The sequence below is a fragment of the Gracilinanus agilis genome, chromosome 2, assembly GCF_016433145.1.
Source record: "Gracilinanus agilis isolate LMUSP501 chromosome 2, AgileGrace, whole genome shotgun sequence".
NCBI classification, from domain to species: domain Eukaryota; kingdom Metazoa; phylum Chordata; class Mammalia; order Didelphimorphia; family Didelphidae; genus Gracilinanus; species Gracilinanus agilis.
In genome coordinates this window covers 677,988,364-678,012,955 of record NC_058131.1, presented here as the reverse complement: position 1 = coordinate 678,012,955, position 24,592 = coordinate 677,988,364, and the positions used below count along the sequence as shown (strand labels likewise).

Sequence of the window (24,592 nt, the reverse complement as noted above, 5' to 3'; positions counted from 1 at the left end):
TTATTCCTAGCTATATCACCCTGGGCAATTCACTTAACCCCCATTACCTAGCCCTTATTGCTCTTCTGCCTTGGAACCAATACACAGCATTGATTCTAAGATGGAAGGTAAAGGTTTAATAAGAATACCTGGGTTTTCATACCAGCTCTGCTCTTTACTAGCTGTATGACCTTGGGCAAATCACTCAAAGCCTTCGGGCCTCAGGCTTCCTCGTGTGTCAATTGAAGGGTCAGATGTAGTACATTTGTTGTTTCTTTCCTCTACATCTTTTAGTGATTCCACTAGAATTCCTTCTCACTTTAACATTCTGTGGTTCTCTGACATCGGGAAAGACCCTGGAGGGCTTGTACTCTGCTCTGCTGTTCTCAAGCGACCAGGACTTGCCCCATCAAAAGGAAGGATCACAGAGCTTCCCAGGCGGGGGAACAGAAAAGTAGACAGGCTTGTGTACACCCAGGCACTCCTCAGCTCTTGGCTTAATTTCCTTACTATTCTTGTTGGAGGCCAGCTGTCTTCTAAGGTCAGAGTCATGAGTCAGGGCTAAGGAGTGAGAGCCAAAATCTGGGGGTTGGCTTCGAGAGCCTCAGCGAGAAGCTTTGTTCAACTCCTCAGAGAGTAAGGACAGTATCTTGGTAATGACCAATTGTAAATGGTTTAATTCCTGAACGAGAACGCCACGCCATGGTAGATGCTGGCCCCCTGACCGTTTTCACCCAGGACCCTCGTAATCAGCTGAGAAGCAGCAAATATTGTGTTCCAGGATGCTGACTGTCAGCTTTGTTCATTTCCCTCCCAGTCGGCAGGTTCCTGGCACCTTCACATCCCTGCTGAAAATGTTTCCTTAAATCACTTTCCTGAAGAAAAAAAATTCTTTTTACCCATTTTGGAGAGGTTAGATTCTGGTAATGGAGTCAACAAATATTTATTGAGCACCTACTATGTGCCAGACATTGGGCTAAATGCTGGGAATACAAAAAAAGACAAAAGCAGTTCCTGCCCTCAAGGAACCTACAATCTAATAAGAGAGACAACAAATCAGAAAGTGATCATAGCATGATAGAGTTGGAAGGTCCTTGGAGATAACCTATTGACAACTTTTTCAATTTACAGATGCTCAGAGAGTGTCCCTTGGCAAATTAGTAGCTAGAATCTAGGCTTCCATTCTTACTACTCCATCATGATGACCTCTCAGAATTGAATTTTAGATAGAAGAATGGCAGCACCTTGCGTGAATGAGCAAATGATGGATAGGTGCCTGCCTTGGTTTCCCCCATCTGTTATCTATCCACAAAGTCCCCTGCCTAAACATCTCTCTTCTCTAGTTGTTCCCTTCAGAGCTTTCTTGCTTTGGGACAAGCACTGTCTGATTCAAGGACCTTTAAAAATATATCTTCTACCCTCCAGGGGAAAAATACTCACTCCAGAACTCCCACTTAGAGGTGAAAGAGTTTGGAGGCAGCAGGAGGGACCTGGGAACCTCACTGGGGAAGAATTGCTGAGTCTGGAGAGAAAGAAAACATTCTGAGAGAACCTAACCATAAGCCAGAATTATAGGATCATAGATCCAGAGCTGAGGGGGAACTTAGGCATCACCCCATCCAATTAACCTCAGTTGACAGATAAGGAAACTGAAACCGATTGAATCTAGACAGGTTTTGAACCCAGGTCCTCAGCTGAACCCAGATTTAGTGCCCTTTCCTTGGCTCCATGCTGCCTGCCTGGGAACATTCTCCCTTGTTAAAAAAGACTACCCCACCACACCCTGCAAACACACAGTCCCACCCTACAGGCTCCTCTCTGGGCCTGCGGGCCCCTGAGTATTACATCACCACAGATGACCAAGTGGGGCTGCAGGAAATGAGAGCCATACTGCTGACAAGCAGAAATTCCTCCTGGGAAAACAGTCCAAGAGAAAAGAGAAGCATTGTTCTTTCCAGACACAGACACAAAAGCCTGAACCCAGGAAGGGGCAGGCTGGGCTCACCTTAGCCTGGGGATCAAGGGGGAGCAGGACTGGGGGGCAGCACTTAAGCCTTTGGTCCTAGAGACCCTCTCTTCCAGGCAGGAAACTGAGGCTGCCCTGTAGATAGAAAAACTTCAGAGTACCTTGTCTTTAATGCTATATTTATATTTATTATATATTCACTTATATTTATATAATATCTTATATTCAAATAATATAGTATTGTATTTCTATATTATATAATGATATATAATGTATTTATATGTTTATATGAATATGTTTCCATATCATAGAATGTATTATATTAATTTTATATTGATATTACATTAACATATTGATTAATTTTATATTTATGCTATATATGTTTTTTAAGCATACATGTATTTTCTTTAGGAATCCTTTAGGAATAAGGATTATTTCATACTTTATTCTTACATCTCTAGCACCTAGCACAGTGCCTGTTGCTTAATAAATAAATAAATACTTGTTGGGATGATTGATAGACTTAGGACGTCCAAGTCCTTATTCCATTTCACAAGATATATATATATATATATATGTATATATATATATATATATATCTTAAAGAACTCCATACATGCTAGCTATTATTCTAATTTTTATGGTTGGCATTTACGGAGGACTCACTGGACACACAGTCCCATCCTAGATAGGATGGGGAAAATAGGAAGGCAGAAATCCATTGATGGCGTACCAGGCCCAGCTCTGCCACTGATTTCCTTAGTGATTTTCGACAAGTCGCTTCCCTTTTGTGGGCACCACTATTCTCTCTTGTAGAACAGGGCAGTGGGGTTAGGCTAGATGTTCTCCATGGCAGCTTCCAGCCCCTGGCTTCTATGACCCATGATCTAGGGGATATGGTCCTGCCTTTGAGGGCCTGGGAGGAAAGAGCATGAAAAAGACTTGCAAACAGTTCCTACATAGCAACCAAACAAGGCTCTTGATAAATGGAGGGAGGGACATATTGCTATACACAATTGTCATCACGTAGGCAGGCACTACCTTTAAGCATTGGTTGGCAAGGTGTGGACTCTGAACCACGTCTGAAGCATGGTCTACACTGAACCATCCATGCTCTCTTACCCAGAACCCTCTATTTTGACAGCATTTTGAGATGACCAGGATGGTTTAAGGATTAATGTTGCTGCTGCTATTACTATTACAACTACTAATGATGATGATGATAATTACTATTATTATTATTTCTTTGGGGTAACTGGGCCTATGATATCATCATTGTAGGAAGCTTTAAGGGGAAAAAAATCCTCTACCAATATAAATTAGCCCCTGCTCTCATATTTAGAGATTTATCTGGGGGGAAAACTTGAATTGAGATCTTCCTAAATCTCCATCCAATTGGCCATACTGCTTCAAGGGTAACCAACGGGCCTCCGACCCATCGGTGAGTTAGGGAGATGTCTACCCCAAGCATGCAAAGATTCGCCCCAATGGAATGGGTAGATGAAAACAATTTGCTTCAATAGCCATGAAGAACCTGAAACAGGCACTGAAGAGTGAGTGCTTAAAGCTTGGCCAGACATGGAAGACACCAAGGTCTTCCATTGCATCCCAGGCCATCACACACCATTCTGACTTTGGTCTTGCCACTGGACTTGGATGACTTTGGAAGGGAAAGTGAGACTGATGACTTTGTGCCGTTCTGCCTCACTTAATCCAATTCACAAGCAAGTTGAGACATCGTTGGTGATATTATTGGTCCTCTTTGAGAACAAAGGACAAGCAACAACCCACTACTACCACTGATATGTAGATAGCAACATAGATATAAATATAGATATATAGATATAGATACAGATACATACAGGTATAGATATAGATGTAGATATAAATATAGATATATAGATATAGATGTAGATATAGATATATATAGATGCAGATATAGATACAGATACATACAGGTATAGATATAGATGTAGATGTAGATGTAAATATAGATATATAGATGTAGATATAGATAAATAGATATAGATACAGATACAGATATGTATGTAGATATAGATATAGCTATAGATAGATACAGATATAGATGTAGATATAGATATAGATAGATATAGATATAGATACAGATGTAGATGTAGATATAGATATAGATATGGATACAGATATAGATACAGATGTAGATACAGATATAGATATAGATGATATAGATATATAGATATAGATATAGATATAGATATAGATATAGATATCTCAGTGATGTCAGGTTTGTAAAGTGCTTTTAGACATTACCTCACAAGGCAGCCTAGCATGTAAGAAAGCAGAACAGCATAGAAGACAGAAGGCCAAGCTACAAAGTCAGGAAAACCTGGTTTCACATCCTACCTCTGGTGCACACTAGTTGAGTGACTGCCCTCAAGAAGCTCTCTAAGGAGATGAATTAGACAGCAGTCTCCAGGCTGCTGAGATGGAGTGATTTTCTACACCAGGACCCTCACATGGATGAAATTCCAGGCCCACCCCAGTCCTCCCATCTCCCTACACAACTCCGTTAAGGTTGTTACTTTAGGTGTTAATAGACTCATTCTGCAGAAGAGAAAACTGAGGCCCAGAGGAGTTATGAGACTTGCCCTTAGGGAAAGGACTAATAGGTGTCTAGGGCTGAGGTTAGAGGGTTTGATCTGTCTGTGGGAAGGCTCAGAGTCTGTCTGCTTTGCTCCTCACAAAGGCCCTGGTGAAGGAGAGGCCAGAGGCAGGCCATCTCCCTTCAGGGAAGGGTTCTCAGAGCACAGAGGAGTACATGATCCTGTATGGGGGGAAAGAGTGCTAGCTCATGGCTGGGTCACTGACGATCTGTGAGTGGAGGCCCCAAGGAGGGAAATGATCTGTCCCAGGTCCCTGCTTGGAAATGCTGCTTCCCCTCCTGCCAAGAAGGCCACTGGAGTCTGGGGCCCCTTAGGAAATGAGGCAATCGTTCCAGAGGCCTTGGGTAATGTGGATCATGTTAGCCAAGGCTCCCTTGCTGCCCCCCACCAGGATTAACCTCATCCTCACTCTCCAAGCTTTGCCTTCATTCCTGGAGGGTGAAGTCGTGTGAGCTGCTTTGGGAGAGGTCCCCGAGTGAGTTATGGAGTGGACCTGGGCCCGGGGGGAACGAGGGGCCAAAGGGGGTGGGGTGGGAAGAGGATGTTCTCTGGCAAGGGTCTGAAACCCAAAGCTTTAACTCGCCTTCCTCCTCAACCTGAACCAAGCAGCTGATGGAAGGTTCCCAGAGAGCCAGAGGGGAGGGATGGTAAGGAGAGAGAAATCATGACTCATGAAGGTCTGCTCCCTCACAGAGCCCTGGAATGTTAGAGCCCAGCTAGCCCTAACCCCTCGCTGTACTGAGGCCCAGAGAGGGAAAGTTACTGGGGTCACACAGTAGAACCAGAAGAAACATTGGAGTTCCCTCCATCCCGTGTACTTTCCCCTAAATTCCATTGTTTTTCTGAGTGGTACAGTAAGAGCCTTGACTCTGGCTCAGAGGTTTTTTGTTGTTCAGTCGTGTCTGACTCTTCATGACTCCATTTGCGTTGTTTTGTTTTGTTTTGTTTTTCTTGACAAAGATACAAGAAGTGGCTCACCATTTCCTTCTCCAGCTAATTTTACCAATGAGAAAACTGAAGCAAACAGGGTCAAGTGATTTGCCCTGGGACACACAGGCAGTAAGTGTCTGAGTTGGGGTTTGAACTCGAGTCTGCCTGACTCCTAGTGCCTTCTCCACTGCCTCTCATTTAGAGAGCACTTTCCAGAGATGATCTAATCTGCTCCTCACAAAAATCCCAGGAGATGCTATTTTTCTCTCCATTGTACAGCTGAGGAGCCTGGGAGAGCTCTCCGTCTGGCCGGGGAGATGACACACACAGAAAAGAGAGAAGTAGGAGGTGAGGGAGAATGGTGGGTTAGAGATGGAGGATGGCAGCAGAAGGAGCCATGGCAGCCAAAGGAGAAGGAGCGTAGCGAGGGCTGGGGCAGCTGGCACAAGCTTCACAGAGATGGACCACAAACCAGACCTTAAAGGTCAAGGAGAGTAGACAAAGGTAAGAGAGGAGGGCTGGCCAGAACATAGGGTCCCTCACCTCCAGCTAGCCACTGGGTATGGAGGAAAGTGTGCTCAGGGGCAGAAAGAGGCCAGAAAGAGGAAAAGGAGAGAGCAGGATTGATCCGGGGCTTGGCCAAAGGCACAGAAAAGAGGCCTTTCTGTTTTGAACTAAAATGAAGGAAATGTTCTGAAAGCCAAAGCAAATTCAATAAAGGTCAGGCCGAGTGCCCGGACTAAGAATCCTGCAGGGTCAGCAGCCCTAGGACAAAGGATTTTCCATTCTGGGAATTTCCTGCTTCTGCGGATGGGCCAGATGGGTTCACTTTCTCTCCGGGGGACATTTGAAGACCTCATCCCTCCTTACTCCCAGAATCCTGGGGCACTGAAACCCTGGCAGTCTAGTCTTTGCTCGTTTCCCCTCGACTCCTTCCCTCCCTGGATCTGAACTGCTAATCTAGAACTGGGAGGGACCACAGAAGTTATCTAGTTCAATATTCTCATTCTACAGCAGGGGAAACTGAGGCCCAGGGAGGTGATGATGTAGGATCACACATTGGTAGTTAAGTGCATTTGAGCTGGAGTCAAGAACATATAGATACTCACTGAGTGAATTTGTCTGCCTCAGTTTCCTCCTGTATAAAATGAAGTTAATAATAGTGCCTCCCTTCCAGGGTTAATATGAAGAAAAAATAACATAATATTCATAAATCAATTTGTAAACCCAAAACTTTGATTTACCCAAGGTTAGGCAGCTAGTGTCAGAGACGGGATGAGTGAAATGATGAATTCTCCCTGGTTCTACAGCCTCATGGTTGTATGTTCAGCGTGTTCAATAATTTTTCAATAGTAACTCACTCTTCATGACCCCATTTAGGGTTTTCTTGGCAAAGATACTGGAATGTTTGCCATTTCTTTCTCCAGCTCATTTTACTTATAAGGAAACTGAGGCAAGTAGGGTTACATGACTTGTCCAGGGTCACCCAGTTAGTGTCTGAAACCAGATTTGAAACTCAAGAAGATGTGACTTTTGACCAAAAATGCTCTCTACCTTCAGAGAAGGAACTGTTGGAGTTGGAGGGATGCGGATCAAAGCAGACTATCTTTCACTTTGGCGTATTTACAGTTTTATCTAGGGGTTTGGGTTTTGTATAAGTGTGCTCTTACAACAGTGACCATCATGGAAATGTGTTTTGCATGATAATAAAAACAAAAATTTAAATAATATAAATAAAATATTATATAATATAAAATAAAATTTAAAATAATAATAATAATGAATTCAAGAAGATGAATCATCCTGACTCCATCTGCTACATCTTCTGACTGCCCTTGGTTCCAATGGTTGGAAGAGGAAGGATATGTTCTTTGGAACTCTGACACCTTCCCTAGTGCTTTGCATATTTGAGGTCCAGGTTCTGAAACTTTTTCTGTGATTTGATCAGTATAAGGAACTTCTCTTGTGAAATCTCCCACCATTCATGCCAATTGGTACCACACCTATAACTTAAAGTCTTGGGAAATTACCTGGGGCTATGAGGAGGCCACATAGCCAATGAGTGCCAGCTCCCTGCTCTTCCTACTACAGTGTGAGATTGGTCCAAACTGGGCATTTAAAATGGGTATGCTAGGGGGCATCTGGATAGCTCAGTGGATTGAGAGCCAGACCTAAAGACAAGAGGGCCTAGGTTCAAATCTAGCCTCAGACACTTCCCAGCTATGTGACCCTGGGCAAGTCACTTAACCCCCATTGCCTAGCCCTTACTACTCTTCTGCCTTGGTTCCTAGACAGAAGGTAAGGGTTTTAAAAAATAAATAAATAAAATAAAATGGGTATGCTAAATAAAATGGAAAAGGATGGAGCTAAATAAAGTCAGTGCCATGAGTCTGCCTGGGGATGGCAGTGATGGAGAGGTCCTGTTGACCCAAGTCTTTGTTCACTTCGACTTCTTTGTCTCTCTTCTAGGTCTCCCCGACTTGGTACCTGATCCCAACTATGTACAGGCCTCTACCTATGTCCAGAGAGCCCACCTTTATTCCTTGCGATGTGCAGCAGAGGAAAAGTGTCTTGCCAGGTAAGATTCATGTGCCATAAGAAGTGGAAGGTCGTGTCAGGGACTCATTTCCAGGAGTCCTGAATTCTAGTCCCAGCTCCACTAACTCACTGTGTAGTCTTGGGCACCTCAAATAACTTCTTTGGGCTTAATTTATTCACTCATCCCTGATTCCTCTCTCCCTGAAAAGTATCAAAATTTTACCTTCAACATGCTCACTCAAAGCCCTAGAATCAGGGTCTTCTACAACCACTTCTGAATTACCCAGAATTACAGAAATCCTCCCCTATAAAGATTGGTGCTAAACAGCGCTCCATTCCATTTCTCACCTGCTATCAGTCATCCATTTCATTTATATCTCTTTTGGAGAAAGAGATAAAAATTCCGTAAATTCCCATAACATTCACATCCCTTAAAGGTGGAAGATGTGATTATGGGATGGTTTTGTTGACGTTGGCTCTGGCAGGCCCCAAGAAGTAGAGGTGGTGAATGGAATTAAGTCCTATTCATCAATGGAAGAAGGTAGGAACATCTTAGGTATATTTTAAGTTGATTCAATTCATACATTGACAGGTAAACTGTCTATGTTTTGGCCAAAGTCATTAAAAAAAGCAAACTATCTGCTCTCATTGCCTCCATCTTCTCAAAATTCACTTACTTGTCAATCCCTTGCCATCTGGCTTGCACCCTCATCACTCAACTGAAACAGCCTTCTCCAAGATTACCCATAACCTCTTAGTTGCCAACCCCAATGACCCTTTCTCCAACCTCACCCTTCTGGAGTTACTCTGCAACATCAGACATCGTTGACCAACCTTTTATCCCAAACACTCTCCTTCTCCAGGTTCTTAAGTCACTTGTTTCTCCTCATTCTTCTCCTACCTCTCCTAACACCTCTTCTTAGTCCCCTTTGCTGATTCTTCATGTTTTACCTCTTTTTCAGGAGGATATATCAAGGTTCATTCCAGAGATGATAAATTAGGCTGAATCAGTAGTTACTAATATCTTGTTGATCACCTTTCCCCTCCTCCCAGAATAATGGTCTCCAACATTTTTTTTAATCCATTTCTTTTAATGTCATCTCCTTTTTCAGGTATCTTAAAAACTGGTCCCTCAAAGTTTTCAAACTGGTGTACATGCAGCACAGATTTCTTTTATGTGAATTTGATCTGATCCTGATCCAGATTTTTCCCAACTCTACCCACTCTAGTCCTAGATTACTCTGCTAGTATACTTCCTTTCTTCATATCTCCCTCTATGGAGCATTTGTTCCCATTTGGATTAAGCTCTGTTAATGTGCTGGCCATCCCAGATGTTACTTCTGGGCACTGTGTTTTAAGTAAGACATTGATAAACTAGAAAGTATTCAGAGGAAGGTGGCCAAAACGATGAAAGTTCTAGAAATCATGTCACCACATACTTGGACTTAATGGACCCGAGATGAGTTGTAAAAGGCAGAAATACTATGTGCTCTATTTTCATACTTTTTATTTCTGTTTTTATTGCATCAGACTATGAGGTCATAAAACCAGAAAAAGTAACTGTAGCATAAATAAAAGGTTTAAAGCAACATGGAAACTAAAAAGAACACCCTTAAAATAAATAAGTTAAAGAAGTTATAAGAAAGGGACGTAATATTTCAAAAATAATGATAATTATCCCCTATCAAAATCTATGGTATACAGCCAGAGTGATACTCAGAGGAAATTTTTTTGTCTTTAATTAATAAAAAGAAAAAGAAAGATTAAATTAATTGTTTGTACTTTAAAACATTATGAATAGAATATGCTAATATTCCAAAGGAAAGAAAAAAGAGATATAATAGAAATAATAAATTGGATGGAAAAAGACTTTAATTATTAGAACCAAAAGCTTTAAAAAAATTTGACATTTTAGGAAATAATCTCATCAAAAGGACAAAAGGAAAGAGAAATTACTAATCACCAAGATAAGTATAAAAAAGATCATAAAATGCAAAGGAAATTAATAATATTGGGGAATTTTGCACATAGATTAGAGGTCTTACGTGAAATGAGTAACTTTGCAAAAATATTAATTGCTAAAACCAACATAACAGGAAATAGATAAGAAAATTTCAAAGAAAGGAATCAGACAAATCATCAGTAAACTGCCTTGCAAAAAAAATTACAAAGTGAAGATGTATTTATAGAATTTTTCCAAACCTTTTCCAAAGAGCTTTGCTACATAGAATGTTGCTAAATTTAGAAAAAGATGGGCTGGTACCCAGTTCATTTTATGAGGCTATTATGGTCTTGATTTTAAACCTTATAAAGACAAAATGTAAAAATAAAATCTAGGCCAAACTCATTAATGAATATGGATGTGAAAATTCCAAATAAAATTAACAAATATAAAATACCACCACATTTTAAAAATGTCTTCATTGTAGCCAAGTGAAGTTTAATGCCAACAATGTAAGAATGGCTCAATCTTAGGAAAACTATAAGCTATTAAAAAGAAAAATATTTTTAAATCATAATAACGGATTCATAAAATTCCTTCAATGAAATACAATATCTACTCATGGCTGTTAAAAGAAAAAAAATGAAAATAATAGGGATAAAATTATTGTCCCTCCACATAAGAAGAACTATTTACCTAAATAGAAATGGAGCATTATATTCAATGAAGAAACAGGAGCATTTGAAAACAAAACAAAACAAAAAAACCACTTACCTTGTGCCTTAGAATGCATAGTAAATATAGGTTCTAAGGTTGAAGAGCAGTAAGGACTGAATATTTGGGATTGTGACTTGCCCAAGGTCACACATCTAGGGAGTATCTGAACCACGTTTGTACCCAGGTCCTTCCTTCAAATGTTAGACCTGGCACTCTTCCCACATCAGACTAGGCACTCTTCCCACTGTGCTACCTATCTGTCCCCATTAAAAGTATTTTTCTTTACTAAAAACAGGCATAAAAGAAAGGGGTTCATTGTAGCCATTTCTATTTGACAATATTAGAGAAACTAAAAATTTCAATAATAAATTAAGGAGATTAATAAAGTAAATAAGATAAAAATATCATTATTTTCAGATGATACAAATGCTTACATAGAAAAGCCATCACTGATTGCAACAATTTTTTTTAGTCAACAAATGAATTCAATAAGGTTGCAATATATTAGATAAATCCAAGGAAATTCTTGTACTCTTATATACTACAATTCAAGAATAAGAATATGTTGTTTTAAGTAAAATCTTAATTTCCAGCAATAGTAAACACATATACATTTATATTTATCTGGAAATTAACTTACATGGACACAACTTACTTTTTTTAAAATAACTTTTTAAATATATCAGCAAATAAAAGGAGATCCGAATAGTAGGAGTAAAATTCAGTGTTCGTAGATGAGTCTGATCAAAAGAATTAAAAGATTACCCTCAATTAGTTTGTAGATTATCTGTAATACCAGCCAAAATATTGATGTGTATCTTCATAGTGTTAGGTAAAGTGATGTGTTGTGGTGCAAAGTGCAGTGAACTAGAGTTTGAAAACCTGGGTTGGAATTTTACCTCTGATGCTCACTACTTTAAGGGCTGCTTTGGGTTTTTTTTTTTTAATCATCCAGTCATTTTAGTCATGTCTGACTCTTCGTAACCCCCGGAGGCAAGTTCTTTCTATACCTTCATTTCCTGAGGGGATTAGACTAAATAATCTCTAAAGACCCTTCCAACTTTAAATGCCATGATTTTATGACATTTATTTGGAAAAACTATCAAGCAACAATATTAAGGATTAACTTGAGAAAGGGAAAAAACAAAGCAATTTTAAAATTCAAAACTCTAGTTTCAAGGGAAAATATATATTGGTAGAATAGAAAATAAACCCTAGAACTAGAATCTGATGTACTCAAATGATTGGTGTTTGCTGAACTGATACCCAATAAAGCTAGAGAAAGGATTGGTTATTTAATAACTATTGGGAAAATTGGCTGGTAGAAAAGAAATTGAGATTCTCAAGTCACACAGTATTCCATTGCAAATTCCAGCTGGGTTATACAATGAAAGATTAGAAAACAAATTTTAAACAGTTGAAAGAAAAGGGAATGATTATTTTAGTTATAGAGGGAGAACAGAAACATTTTTAGCGTTAAACAAATAGAAGAAAGTTTTTGGAAATGAGTGGACAAATTCAATTGCATAGAATTGGAAAAGTCTGTATGAAAAAAACCCAATAAGATCAAAAGAAAAATAGCAGATTGAGCAAAATACTTTCAAAAAATAGAAGACAAATCTTATATGAAACTGATACAAGTATTCAGTGGCAATACCTAATCACCATTTGATAAATTGACAAAAGGTTTGAGCTGATTATTTGTAAAGGATGTTAAATATATTTTAAGGGATCACCTTTTTAAAAGTTCAGCACCCCTAATTATCATAAAATGCAAATTGAAACAACTATAAATTATTACTTCATCATGAAGGGAGTTGAAACAAGCAACAAAACGTGACATTGGCATGGTTGTGGAATAAAAAGGTAAATTCATACATTGTTAGTGAAATTGCAGTTGGCAGAATCTTTTTTAGAGGAAATTACTAAAACAATTACACCCTTTGACCAGAATCCTATTATTATGACTATACTCTGTTATTGTAAAGATATATCTGTTCATATGTACACACATATTTAATCTTAATTTCTGTAATTTACAAAAGCCTCAGCTGAAGTTTCAGTTCTACAAGTTTTTCTTAGCCTTAAACCATCTTATTGACACCCCACCATTGATTATCTCCAGTTTATCCTGTCTTTATCTTGTTTGAATATACTTAGTTACATGTTGTCTCCCCTATTGGACTAGCAGCTTTTTGAAGGCAGAAACTTTGTTTTTCCATTTCTTTGGATCCTCAATACTTAACATAGTGTCCGACACATAGTACGTGCTTAATATGTGTTTGTTAACTTGTTTCAAACAAGCTAAATTTCAGTGGTTGATGAAGAAGATATGTTATATCCATTTAGAGTAATATTATATTACATGTATCAAAAATGTGAAGAACATGAAAGAAATACAAATTGAAGAAATCAGGACCATACTATTATTAAAGGGCTTTTCTTAATCTCTCCCTCTGTCTCCTTAAGAGGCTAAAGAGCAGGATTTATAAGTAGATCAGAACTGACAGGAGTCAGTGAACCAGAGCTGAAGACTCTGTTCCCAGGGAGACCAGGACTGAGGAGAGGAAGAAGCCTGTTAGCCCTCTGACAGGATGTTAAGGGGGAAGAGTTGGTCAGTGAGGGAAAAAGGAAGCAGCCACTGAGGGAAGAAGGTCTTTTGCCTCTGGGTTCTCTGGAGAGCAGGAGGTCTGTCTCTGATGCAAGGGGCTGTTGGCTACTGACAGTTGTGCTGCTATAGAAAACTGAAGGAGTAAATGAGTGGTGGCTGTCTGTTATTTTAGGGAGTTAAGTAGTTAGTGAATCATGTTTAGATAGAAGAGAGTAGATTAGGCCTGGTGTGCCAGGCAGAAGAACCTGTCCTCAGAAGATAGTTAGAGATAGTTTTAGGAAATTTTAGGTAGTTATTAGGAATTTCAGGTATATTTGTAGGGTATAAATTGAATAATCTCTCCTCTTTTCTTTCTATCTGTACTTCTTTCTTAAATTAAACAAAGTTTCTGTCAAACTGCTCTCCTCACTTTGTTGAACTCCTTAATTTAACCCTTACACTATGACTATATGAAAAATGAATGTTAAAATTTGCTTTTATACATAATTGGGAAAAATATTATTAAAAAAAGAAATAATATATACACAAATCCTGAGATGAATGGCCAGTGAACAAAGGTGGATATGGAAGGAGTGCAAAACAAGCTATTATGAACACATAGGAACAGAGAAGTTAATTTTTATATGTAATTATAGATGTGCATTGAGTTCAGTTATACGAGCATTAATAAATATTTGTTGTGCCAGACTCTATATTAGGCACAGAAAATAGCAACTGACTTGGTATCCTTAGCTGCCGATCCTGAGTATCAATCCAAGAGTCTCTGATATTCTTAGTTTTTCTCTCCCATTGCTGTTCAAATGGGTGGCATTCTTGCACATCTGTTCTGTTGCTCACATTAAGCAAGGGGCTCTGAAGACTATAAAATTTTCAGTGACTTGGTAGCTTTCTAAGAAAAATCAAACCCTTTCCAATGGACTTTACAATCTGACCCTGATCAGCTATGTTATATAGATACATGAATTATTGGGGCTAGAAGTGACCTTAGGGTTCATCTTGTTCAACCTCTACATTTCACCAATAAGGAAAGTGATCTTAGAAAGGTCAGGTGCAGGGATAGCTGGGTAGCTCAGTGGATTGAGAGCCAGGTCTAGAGATCGGAGGTTCTAGGTTCAAATCTGGCCTCAGACACTTCCCAGCTGTGCGACCCTGGGCAAGTAATTTGACCCTCACTGCCTACCCTTACCACTCTTCTGCCTTGGAGCCAATACACAGTATTGACTCCAAGATGGAAGTTAAGGGTTTTTTTTTTAAAAAAAGGCCACGTGACTTATCTGCATTAATATAGGTGTTAAGTAGAAGAGCCAGAATCTGAACTTTGGTTTTCTAACTCTAAATCATTATATTACCACATCATGTTGCTTCATATGGTATAGAATTAGAAAGTAATATAGAGATGATCTGAATAAAAGCTTTCATTTTGCAATTCAGGGAATTGAGGCCCAAAGAAATCAAGTGACTTGTCAAAGGTCACACAGGTCCACTGCCAGGATTTGGACCCCAATCCTCTGTTTCTGAATCCAATTTTCTTGCCATTTCAATTTTTTGGCAATGATAGTCATAGTGGTGGTAGGACACTAAGATTTGTCCTCACTCTCATCCAAATGGACCGTTTGCCATCCTTTATTCTTTGTGATGCTCATTACCATCCATGAACCTTTATTCATGCCAACCTCCATGCCTCAAATGGATTCCCTACCATTAAAATTTCTGCATTTCTTCAAGGACCAACTCTGAAGCCACCTCCTCCATGAAATATTCCTTTATCCCTCCCAACACCTCCTTTGGGATACTGTATGGTATAGTAGGAAAAGCACTCCATTATCAGAGGACTTTGATTTAATTTCAGCCTCTGATGATCATCAGCCATGTGACCTTGGGCAAGTCAGCCTCCCTGGACCTTACTTTATCTATAAAATGAGAATATTGAACTCGCTGGCTCCTTATGGCCCCTTTAGTTCTAGATGTGTGATCCCATGGTCTTTCTTTAAGTTTCTCATTGTAATTTGCATGTAACTCTTCTTTTCCCCATCACAGTAGACCTTATGTGATGTTCATTTGTGTATATGTCTTATCCTTCATTAGATTATCAGCTCTGTGTGAAGGTAAGGATTATGATTCCTATCATCTCTCTCCCCAGCCCATAGCTTAGTGCCATGTGCACAGACATTCAATGAATGCTTCAGCTGAAGAGCCAGTCCCCTAATATTTTCCATCAATCCTGGTGACTCATTGTCCAAGTCCTTGGCTTGGCAAAGGTTACAGTGGTGACAGTGATAATTCCCTTGATATTCTCCTATGTCCTTTTCCCTCCAGCACTGCCTATAGCCCCGAGGCTACTGACTATGATGTGCGTGTCTTGCTGAGGTTTCCCCAACGAGTAAAGAACCAAGGCACAGCAGACTTTCTGCCCAACCGGCCCCGCCACACCTGGGAATGGCACAGTTGTCACCAGTAAGTAATGGTGCTTGGAAGCAGCAGGAGCTCCTTAGGGAAAGATAGGCAGATTGCATAAAGGCAGTTACCTCTAAACATCTTGGTAGCCTTCCTGTTGGAAGTATCTCTTCCTGCTTTTACCATCCTGTGCACCTGTTCATCATCTGGACTAAGAAAATTAGTATCTGTAATTTATAAAGGACCAGGGGTATGGGTACTACAACTATAGAATAGGATGATGGCCTTTGTCATGTGACATAATGGGCATAAGGAGGGTCTTTCCCACTGTCCAAAAGTGTTTCTTTATGTGACCTGAAATCCTACCATTAGAGATTCATATCTTAGGTAAAGTTGACTCCCAATGTTTTATCATGACTGGGAGGTATGGAGTGCAAGTGTTGACAGGTGCTACCAAGATGGAATGGCATTAAGTATTGGCCAAGACTAGAAAACTATTATCTGAGCACCATTCTAGCTAAGTGTAGAGAAGGCTCACCATCAGAAGGCATCACCACAAGGTGATGAGTTTTTTAGCCAAAATGACTCATGAAGTTCAACTTTTAAGGTGAGGAGAGGTTATGACATGTGTAAGATATTTCCACCTCAGTGAACTCATGGATCTTTTGAAGATAGACCTCTGTGAAAATTTGGTTTTTAACTCTATCAAAAGGATGGAACAAAATAGATGTACATTTTGATACTGTATTCCCTATCAAAAGTAGGAAGCTGGGACAGGGTGGGTAGCAGGGAGAGGATGGGGAGAAGATATCACTGGGTTTGAGTGAAGGTGTATGAAAGTCCTATTGGGAAAGACTTGATACTCAGACTAACAGAAAAGGGAAGGCAGAAGATTAGCTTTTGTCCCCACCAGCCCATCCAATGGTGAATCACAGGGAAATGTGGGGCAGCCAGAAATGGCTTGAAGTGAGAAAGACCCAAGGATCTCAGATGCTGGGGATTCTCCAGTAAGACTTGAGCTTTTGTTCAACACCTTGGTCAGCAATCTGACCACCTGAGGAACCATTACCAAGCAAGCCACAATTGAGTGTCTCTGTTCCTTGCAGGCATTACCATAGCATGGATGAGTTCAGTCATTATGACCTGTTGGATGCAACCACAGGCAGAAAGGTGGCTGAGGGTCACAAAGCCAGCTTCTGCCTTGAAGACACCACATGTGATTTTGGCAATCTGAAGCGCTATGCCTGTACTTCTCATACGCAGGTCAGTGAGGGCAGAGTGGGAAGGTAATAGAAGCAGGAAGAAGGCACTGCCCAATAGGAGAGGCTAAAGGAAGACTTATAGGTCCTTTCTGGGTGAGACATTGAATTTAGTGGATATATTATGGGCCCGGATATAAACGCTACCTTTGACGTGTACTAGCTGGCTGTGTGACCATGGGCAAGTCTCTACACAGCATAATAATGACCAGAAATCAAAAAATACCTACTCAGTGCATCAATGTCTTTATTGAGCACTCACTGTGTACTTACAATATGGAGTTGTCTGATGGATGAATGACTCTAGGCCTATAAGGAGTGATGAGGAGGACAGACTACGGCTAGTCAGGGAATCTTCCATATGTTTTAGGAATTTAATGAAGTTCATGAGACTAGTTGTAAGACTGACATGGACAGAGATAAATCCTAAACATTTCTCTGCATTAATTTACACTGAGAGTTCAGAAAATCTGGTTCTTTTCATTGTTACTCTCCTTTTGTCCAGGGAAATTGAGTATGAGGCCTATAATGTTCTTTACTAACTTTTCAGATTCCTGCAGGGCCCTCTCATATCTTCACTGCTGTCTACCCCTTTGTTGTCATCCCCTCTCACCATGCCCTCTTTCCCAGCTCTGCTTTGAGAGGTGACTTGAAATCTGAAAGACCATTGAAAAAGGAGTCATGAATACTTAGCTCTGGTTCCAGTTCTGCCACTAACCTGGGCAAATTACTCAATCGCTCTAGGCCCTGGTTTCTTTCTCTTTAAAATGAAGAGAGTTGGGCTCGATTAACTCTAAAATCCTTCCAGCTCTGCTATATTCCATGGTGCTACAATTCTATATTTCTTAGAGAAGGCACAAAATATCAAGAAGAAAGACCTGAAATAAAACAAGATGACTCAATCTTTCACCAACCACAAGGCCTGAACAGCAGGCAGTTCTGGGAACTAATAAGAAAAGGGTGTGGGGAAGAGACCCAGTGTGGGAGGAAAATAACCTTATGGAGGGTTGAGTTCTGAATTCTGTTCTGCCTCCTCTCCGATCTTCTCAGGGCCTGAGTCCAGGGTGCTATGATACATACAATGCTGACATTGACTGCCAGTGGATTGACATCACTGATGTGCAGCCTGGCAACTACATCCTCAAGGTAGGTTTCCATGGTAACCAAAGGAGGTACCAACCCTAGAGGATGAAACCAAGGAACGTTTTCCTTAGTTACATGGGTCTTGCCTCTGCATCTACACACATCTGGGCATACAGTAAAACATGCAGTCATTTATCCAGGTTTTACCACATCACATCTGCAAATGCTTAGGATTTACTGAAGCATTCTGTTGATATGGGAAGAGAGGGTTGGGAAGAGAGAATTTTGTACTTTCTAAAGGGATTCTTTAGCGTAATCCACACAGGTTCTCCAAAAGATCATAATAAAGCCTTTGGCAAGGACATCCCAGACCAGGCAGGGTTACCAACTTCAAAAAAAAAAGTCAAGGATCTGAGAACCAGAAAGGATAAAAGAGGTTACTTGATCTATTCTCCTTCCTCAGGCAAGGTGGCCTTTTGAACCATCCCTGAGGCATCTCTGCCCTCCTTAGAGAGGAGATACAACACAGCCTGTTGTAAGCAGCACATCCCAGAGTCTCCAGACCCTGGGTCAAAGCATTCTTCTTAACTAACTAAAGCCCTGCTTTCTCAATGGGAGCAGAAAAAATGTTTTCTATTATTCTGAACATCCTTGTAAAGAAGAGGATCTTATGCTCCAAAGCTCAGATCCCAGACTGAGTGTTCTGTATAAGGGAAGGGAGTCATCCCGCTCTTTTCAAATCCATTGAAATCCTACTCTGAGAATTTGGAATCTTTCTTGCTATTCTTACCTATAAGGTTGACTTAGCTAATGAACCCATGCAAATTAAATTACAAAGGATATGTTTAAGCAGATGAGTATGACATGATAAGAGGAGAGGTAGCATATATGATAGGAAGTGTACTGGCCTTGGAATCAGTTTTTAGGATTGACCTATCACTTAATTTGTGTCTTTGGATGTTACTTCACTCCTGTGAACTTATTTCTCACATCTGTCAAATAGGCATAATACTAATCTTAAAGGATTAGTGTAAAGATCAGATGAAGGGGAGCAAGGTGGTTCAGTGGATTGAGAGCCAGGCCCAAAGATGGGAGGTTCTGGGTTCAGATCTAGCCTCAGACACTTCCTACTGTGTGACCCCGGGCAAATCACTTAACCTCCATTGCCTAGCCCTCACCACTCTTCTCCCTTGGAACCGGCACTGATTCTAAGACACAAGGTAAGGATTTTAAAAAAAAAGATTAGATGAAGTAAGGTAGGTAATGTGCTTTGTAAATTTGAGCTATGGAAATATGCTTTATTAACATAACAAATCATTCTTCTTAATGATAATAGCAGAGGTGTCTATGGTATCTTAAGCCTGACAAAGCTCCTTACCTACATTTATTTCTTATTTCAGCCTCACAACAAAAATGCCAATTTAATGTGGAGGAATCAGAAACTTCCAAAGGGTGAAGTAACTTGTCTGTGGTCACTGAGCCAATAAATGTTGAGGCAAGATTTCAACCCAGATTATTCATTGACTCCAAATTCAGTACTCTTCCCATCATCCCACACTGCCCTGTTTACATGCAAACCACTAATGTACTGACGACCTTAGCTATTCCTTTAAGCAGACTCAAGGGAATCTCTGCTTGGTGACATGTTGTTTATGAATTAGTGGAGTCCCTTTCTTCTTTATTAATTCATCCAGCACATTTTGTTCATTATTCAACAAGCATTTATTATGTACCAGGCAGTGAGTTAGGCACTAGGATTATAAAGGAAGGCCAAAGGGCAAAGAACTTTGTACAATTTATATATATATATACATGTATATATATATATGTATAGGATGATATGCTGAAAATAATCAACGAAAGGAAAGTATTAAAATTAAGGGAGATTTTTTTTAACAATTTACTATGCACTGTACACTGTAGAGATCCAAGAATGTGTAAGGTCTGATTTTTGCCCTTAAAAACTTATAATCTAGCACCTTGAAGTTCTAGAGTCACATTTATCTTTAAACATTCCACCAATAAGTCTTATAATTTGGAGTGGCCTTTTATTCTTCTCCACCCACATTCACAGACAGAAACAAACAAGAGTCCAAAAAATTAAGATTTGACTAGCAGTGTCTCTGTTGCAGATGAATAATGGCAATGCTTGGAACTCATTATCTACAAATGAATTATGTTTATTTTACATTTTTATATGTTTTATTTGTTAGAAATTACTTCTCTCAGAATCCTAGATGTTGTAGGGTCCTAAGTGGGTTATTGGTTAATCCATTTTTTTCTTGGGGAAGGTCTTAGATTTTCCTAAAATGAGAGGGAACAGAGTAATTTGGGGACCTCTCTTTCCTACTCTTTCTCCTACCATTATCTAGCTGAGTAACCAGATGAAGTCATTGCTGCTGACCAAATTTCCATCTCCTTCTATCTCCCTTTGCCTTATAGGTGCAGGTGAACCCAAAGTACATCGTGCTGGAGTCTGATTTCACAAACAATGTTGTGAGATGCAACATCCATTACACCGGACGCTATGTCGCCACCACCAACTGCAAAATTGCCCAGTAAGAAGCCCCATCAGGGATCCCTTCCTTCCTCTCCCTCAGCCTGCCTTCAGCTGTGCTTTAGGCAAGGGAAGGATAGAGGAGCTTTAGGATAGTAAATGAGCAAACCAAATGGAGAGAGAGGAGAAGGAGGAGGAGGAGGAGGAGGAGGAGGAGGGAAGAGTATGGGGGCAAAGGAGGAGAAAAGAGATCTCCTTTGATTGGAGTGATTTGAAAACAATTAAACCATATTGCTGCCAGACTAATTTGACCAGTCCTGAAGAAATGGGTCATGAAGATGATTAAGCCTAAAGATGTTCTATTTGATAGTGTATAGAGATATGAACTCTGGCTCTGTTAAAATTCACTTGGGACCCAATCTTGACTTTTCCTAAGGAGTTTCCAACTAGTAAGGGAAGTTGGAATAAGTTGCATACCTACTGAGAGGTAATTGTGGAAGGCACTTGCCTTGAGTACACATGTGGCATGTTCTGGCTATTTTATGTAACATCAAGGTCTTATATGTCTGAAGATATTATTCTCAGCTCAGCACTGATAGGATGGGGGCTCTGAATTCTTTCTCTTGCAGTGAAGTGGGCTCTATTAAGCCTGGTTCCCCTTATGACTACCTGTAAACATTTTGAGACAACTAAACAATTAGGTTAACAGTTACAGGTCATTGTGTGGTTAAGATAAAAGATTTGAGAGTTGGTCTGTGGCCATGATTAGACAGCTAGTCTGTGAGGGAGGGTAGGGGTTGCCTGTGGCTAGGATCAGGGATCTATCTATGGCCAATCCTAAAGAGCTGGTCTGTGGACAAAGAATCATTCTTTGACTAGGCTTAGGGAGCATTCTGTGGCATGTCAGGGGGTCTCTGACCAAAATTAGCCATTAGACTGTGGTTGGAACTAAAGACCAGTTTATAGCAGGGTCAGTGTGTGGCTGCTGAAGTTGGGGGTCAGGCCCTTCCTCATTTAAACATAGCTTATCCAGATTGGGGGGAAAGGGGACAAGAAGCTCTGCCAGATTTCTTATTATAGTATTACTTTGCCAGAGCAGACCACGGAGTCAACCAAGCATAGTCTCTGATAGGGGTTCCCCAGCAACTGAGAGATGGGCTATGGAGCCTTGCAGTGATCTGCCTACTTTTGCTCAAAGAGAAAAAAGCTAGTATGTCCTTTTGACCAAAGATGCAACTGCAGTTTAGAGAGGCCATTCAGCAAAAGAGTGGGAGAATTAAGGGGACAGAGTAGCCCATTCTGTTCTCCATGAGACTTCTGGAGCAGGTCTCCTCGTTGTAGACTTCATCGTTCTGCGGAGATTCACATCTTGCTCTCTTCCAAACATTTTACATAAGTGTTTGGAAAGGGCTGCATATTTCAATGAAATAAGTCTATTAATATTTCTCCGTGACTCCAACCACACTTCAGAGGAGCCAGGACAAACAGGAATCGAGGAATGAAGTTTTCCCAGAAAGGCCATGAGACGCCTGTTGGTTTTGACAACATTTTTGAAAAAGAAAAGAGACACTTTTTAATAGTCTTTAAAGGAAGAAAGCATAAAAAAGAAATTTCCAGACAGTCCCAGTTATGGTTAGGGAATGAAAAATGATCCAGGGTGGAGATGAATGTTATTGAGTTGGTTTTGTGGGAATCTTTCAATGAAACCTCTAATGGATGGAAAACTTGTTCCAAGAGCCTCTCTGATCTTGTCCTGAGATAGTCTGGTCTGAAGAAGTTGTCTGAGCTGGTCTGGAGTTGTGTGCTGAGCTGGTCCCAAGGTGTTCTCTGACCTAAAAAAAAAATAGGCAGAGTAAATGTTACGATATCCATTTAGCAAGTAAGGGGGTGGCCCCATAACCTAGGCCCTCACAATCCAGAATATCGCCAAGAAGTGCTCACCCTTTAACTTGGAAGGATGAAAAGTGAGGGATATGACCTAGGATCATGGCCTATATGATCAACCTCTGGGTCCAACGAAGAGACTAAGCAATTTACCCAAAGGTACATATTGAATTAGTAGTTGATCTAGAACTAGGATTTCTTATTCTAGGATTCTGTCCATGATGCCAAAAAGGCAGATCTATTATGAGAAAAGAATTTATTGTTCTAGGCATTTTTCTTTGATGATTTGATATTTTGAAGGATCTTTTTCTATACAATCTAAATCAATGAATATCACAACTGTCTCTATGCTTCAGTACAGAAGAAGTAGCCCTCCCCAACCAAATGGCCTTCAGAACTTGTTAAGCACTGCCCTTCTCCTCCCCCCAAAACCCATTACTCTTGGAGGCTAACAGTGTTATGATTAATCTTTCTATGCTTACCATTGACCCTTGGATGATTGATTCACCATCCATCACTAGACTCATACACGTAGCCTCCAAATCGTGGGATCATGGATGGGGCACTGTACTTGGAGTCAAGCTGGATGACCCTGGGCAAATCACTTAATCTCTCTGTTTTTCTTATGAATAAAACTAATGGACTTATTGAGTTCCTTTGGTCTCTTTAAGTCTATGATCTAATCATAGGAATTATGAGAATTTGTCCTATGCTGGCATAGTATTCAAGAGGTCATGGTTAGCTCCATGACAGAGTGTGACATTACAGGAGGACCTTCATGAAAACAGGAGCTTGCCCATTTAGCTAAATCTTTGCTCAATCTGTAAACCCCAAATATTAGGCAGTTGGATTGTGCAGTACAGGATCTGGAATCAGAAAGAGCTGAGTCTGAATCTTTCCTCACATATTTATTAGCTCTGTGACCCTGTATAGGGCACCTAATGTATGTCTGCCTCAGTTTCCTCCTTTGTAAAAATGAGAATAATAATAGCACTATTTAATTATAAAAACAAAATGAGATATTTGTAAAATGCTCTCCAAAATTTTAAAGTTCTATAATATAATATAATAAATGTTACATATTATTACCTATTCGAGGCCACACCAATCTGAAGAGTAGGACTGACAGAGGGGAACTTGATATGGAAGTGGAATTTGATCTACAGCCTGGGAAGGGAAGAGGAAGGAGATTTCTAGGCAAGCAAATTCTGGGAACAACCATTTGGGAAGGAAGAAAGCATGGTCAGGATGGGAAAGAGGGAAGTATGTGTGCAGAGGAAACTGAAGACTTCTTGGAGAGGGCCTTGAAGGCCAGGCTAAGCATTATTCATGGTGAGAAGCTTTTGAAAACTTTTTTAAAAGCCTAAATTCCAGAGTAGAATTATATATAATGGCCTGTGATAGCATTCAGACATTCCTGGTCCTAGAGCTGGGAAGTGGGATGAGGAGGGGAGCAGGGCAGTTCCTCACCCTTGAGGGAGGGCTGTGTTGCAGCTGGAGAATGGAGGAAGCCAAGCAAAATGAGGGGAAGTGGTAGAAATCTATCCCATGACTGCTGATTGATGTGTTTGCCTTTCTTCTCTTAGATCTTGACCTGCTCAGGATTTAGTGATATCATCCCACCTGAGCCGCCCTTCTCCAAACATGGTCTTGCTTTTTCTGGGCCCCGTAAGCCCAGCCCAAACCCCCACAGGCCCTGTGGACCCTGGACAGAAAGAAAGGAGAACCTGGCATCTTGGAACAAACTGGATGAATACTGGACTTTAGGTCTTATTTTTATACTTAATTTCCCCCCAAAAAAACTTTGTCGTGTGGGTTGTTGTGTTTTTTTTTATTTTTTTTTTATTATTTTGGCCACAATGCTGAGTGAAGATTGCTGATGATTTAAATTGAATAAAACAAGATTTTCTATTCTGTTGATCTCCATGTAATCTGGCTAGCACAGAACCCTGGGCAAATATCCAAGAAGCTTGACTGCCACAGCAAGTTCCTGAGGATTAACCACTGTTACTCACAGATTTTAGAGTGACTTTTCGCTGTAAAGACCCCTTCATTACAGATAAGGAAGCTGAGTCCAAGACAAAATAAGTGACTTGCCTAAGACCATATAGGTAGAGAACTTAGGTCCTCTAGTCTCTAAATCAGGGTTC

The 24,592-nt window shown here is 40.3% G+C and overlaps 1 protein-coding gene across 2 annotated transcripts in view; it reads left to right on the top strand.

Annotated features, from left to right (window-relative positions):
- Positions 1-24,357, top strand: part of LOXL1 (lysyl oxidase like 1) — a 50,682-nt gene extending 26,325 nt beyond the window's left edge. Inside the window, exons 1-6 of one of the 2 annotated variants that reach the window (XM_044662843.1) lie at positions 7,826-8,095; positions 15,642-15,779; positions 16,826-16,982; positions 18,029-18,124; positions 20,504-20,619; positions 24,029-24,357. In XM_044662843.1, coding sequence (XP_044518778.1) covers positions 7,878-8,095; positions 15,642-15,779; positions 16,826-16,982; positions 18,029-18,124; positions 20,504-20,619; positions 24,029-24,035 — 732 coding nt within the window. In that variant the 5' untranslated portion in view covers positions 7,826-7,877 and the 3' untranslated portion in view covers positions 24,036-24,357. Of the gene's footprint in view, positions 1-7,825; positions 8,096-15,641; positions 15,780-16,825; positions 16,983-18,028; positions 18,125-20,503; positions 20,624-24,028 lie in introns of those variants that run through there. The other variant, XM_044662842.1, reaches the window with a different exon arrangement.
- Positions 24,358-24,592: the final 235 nt, after the last annotated feature.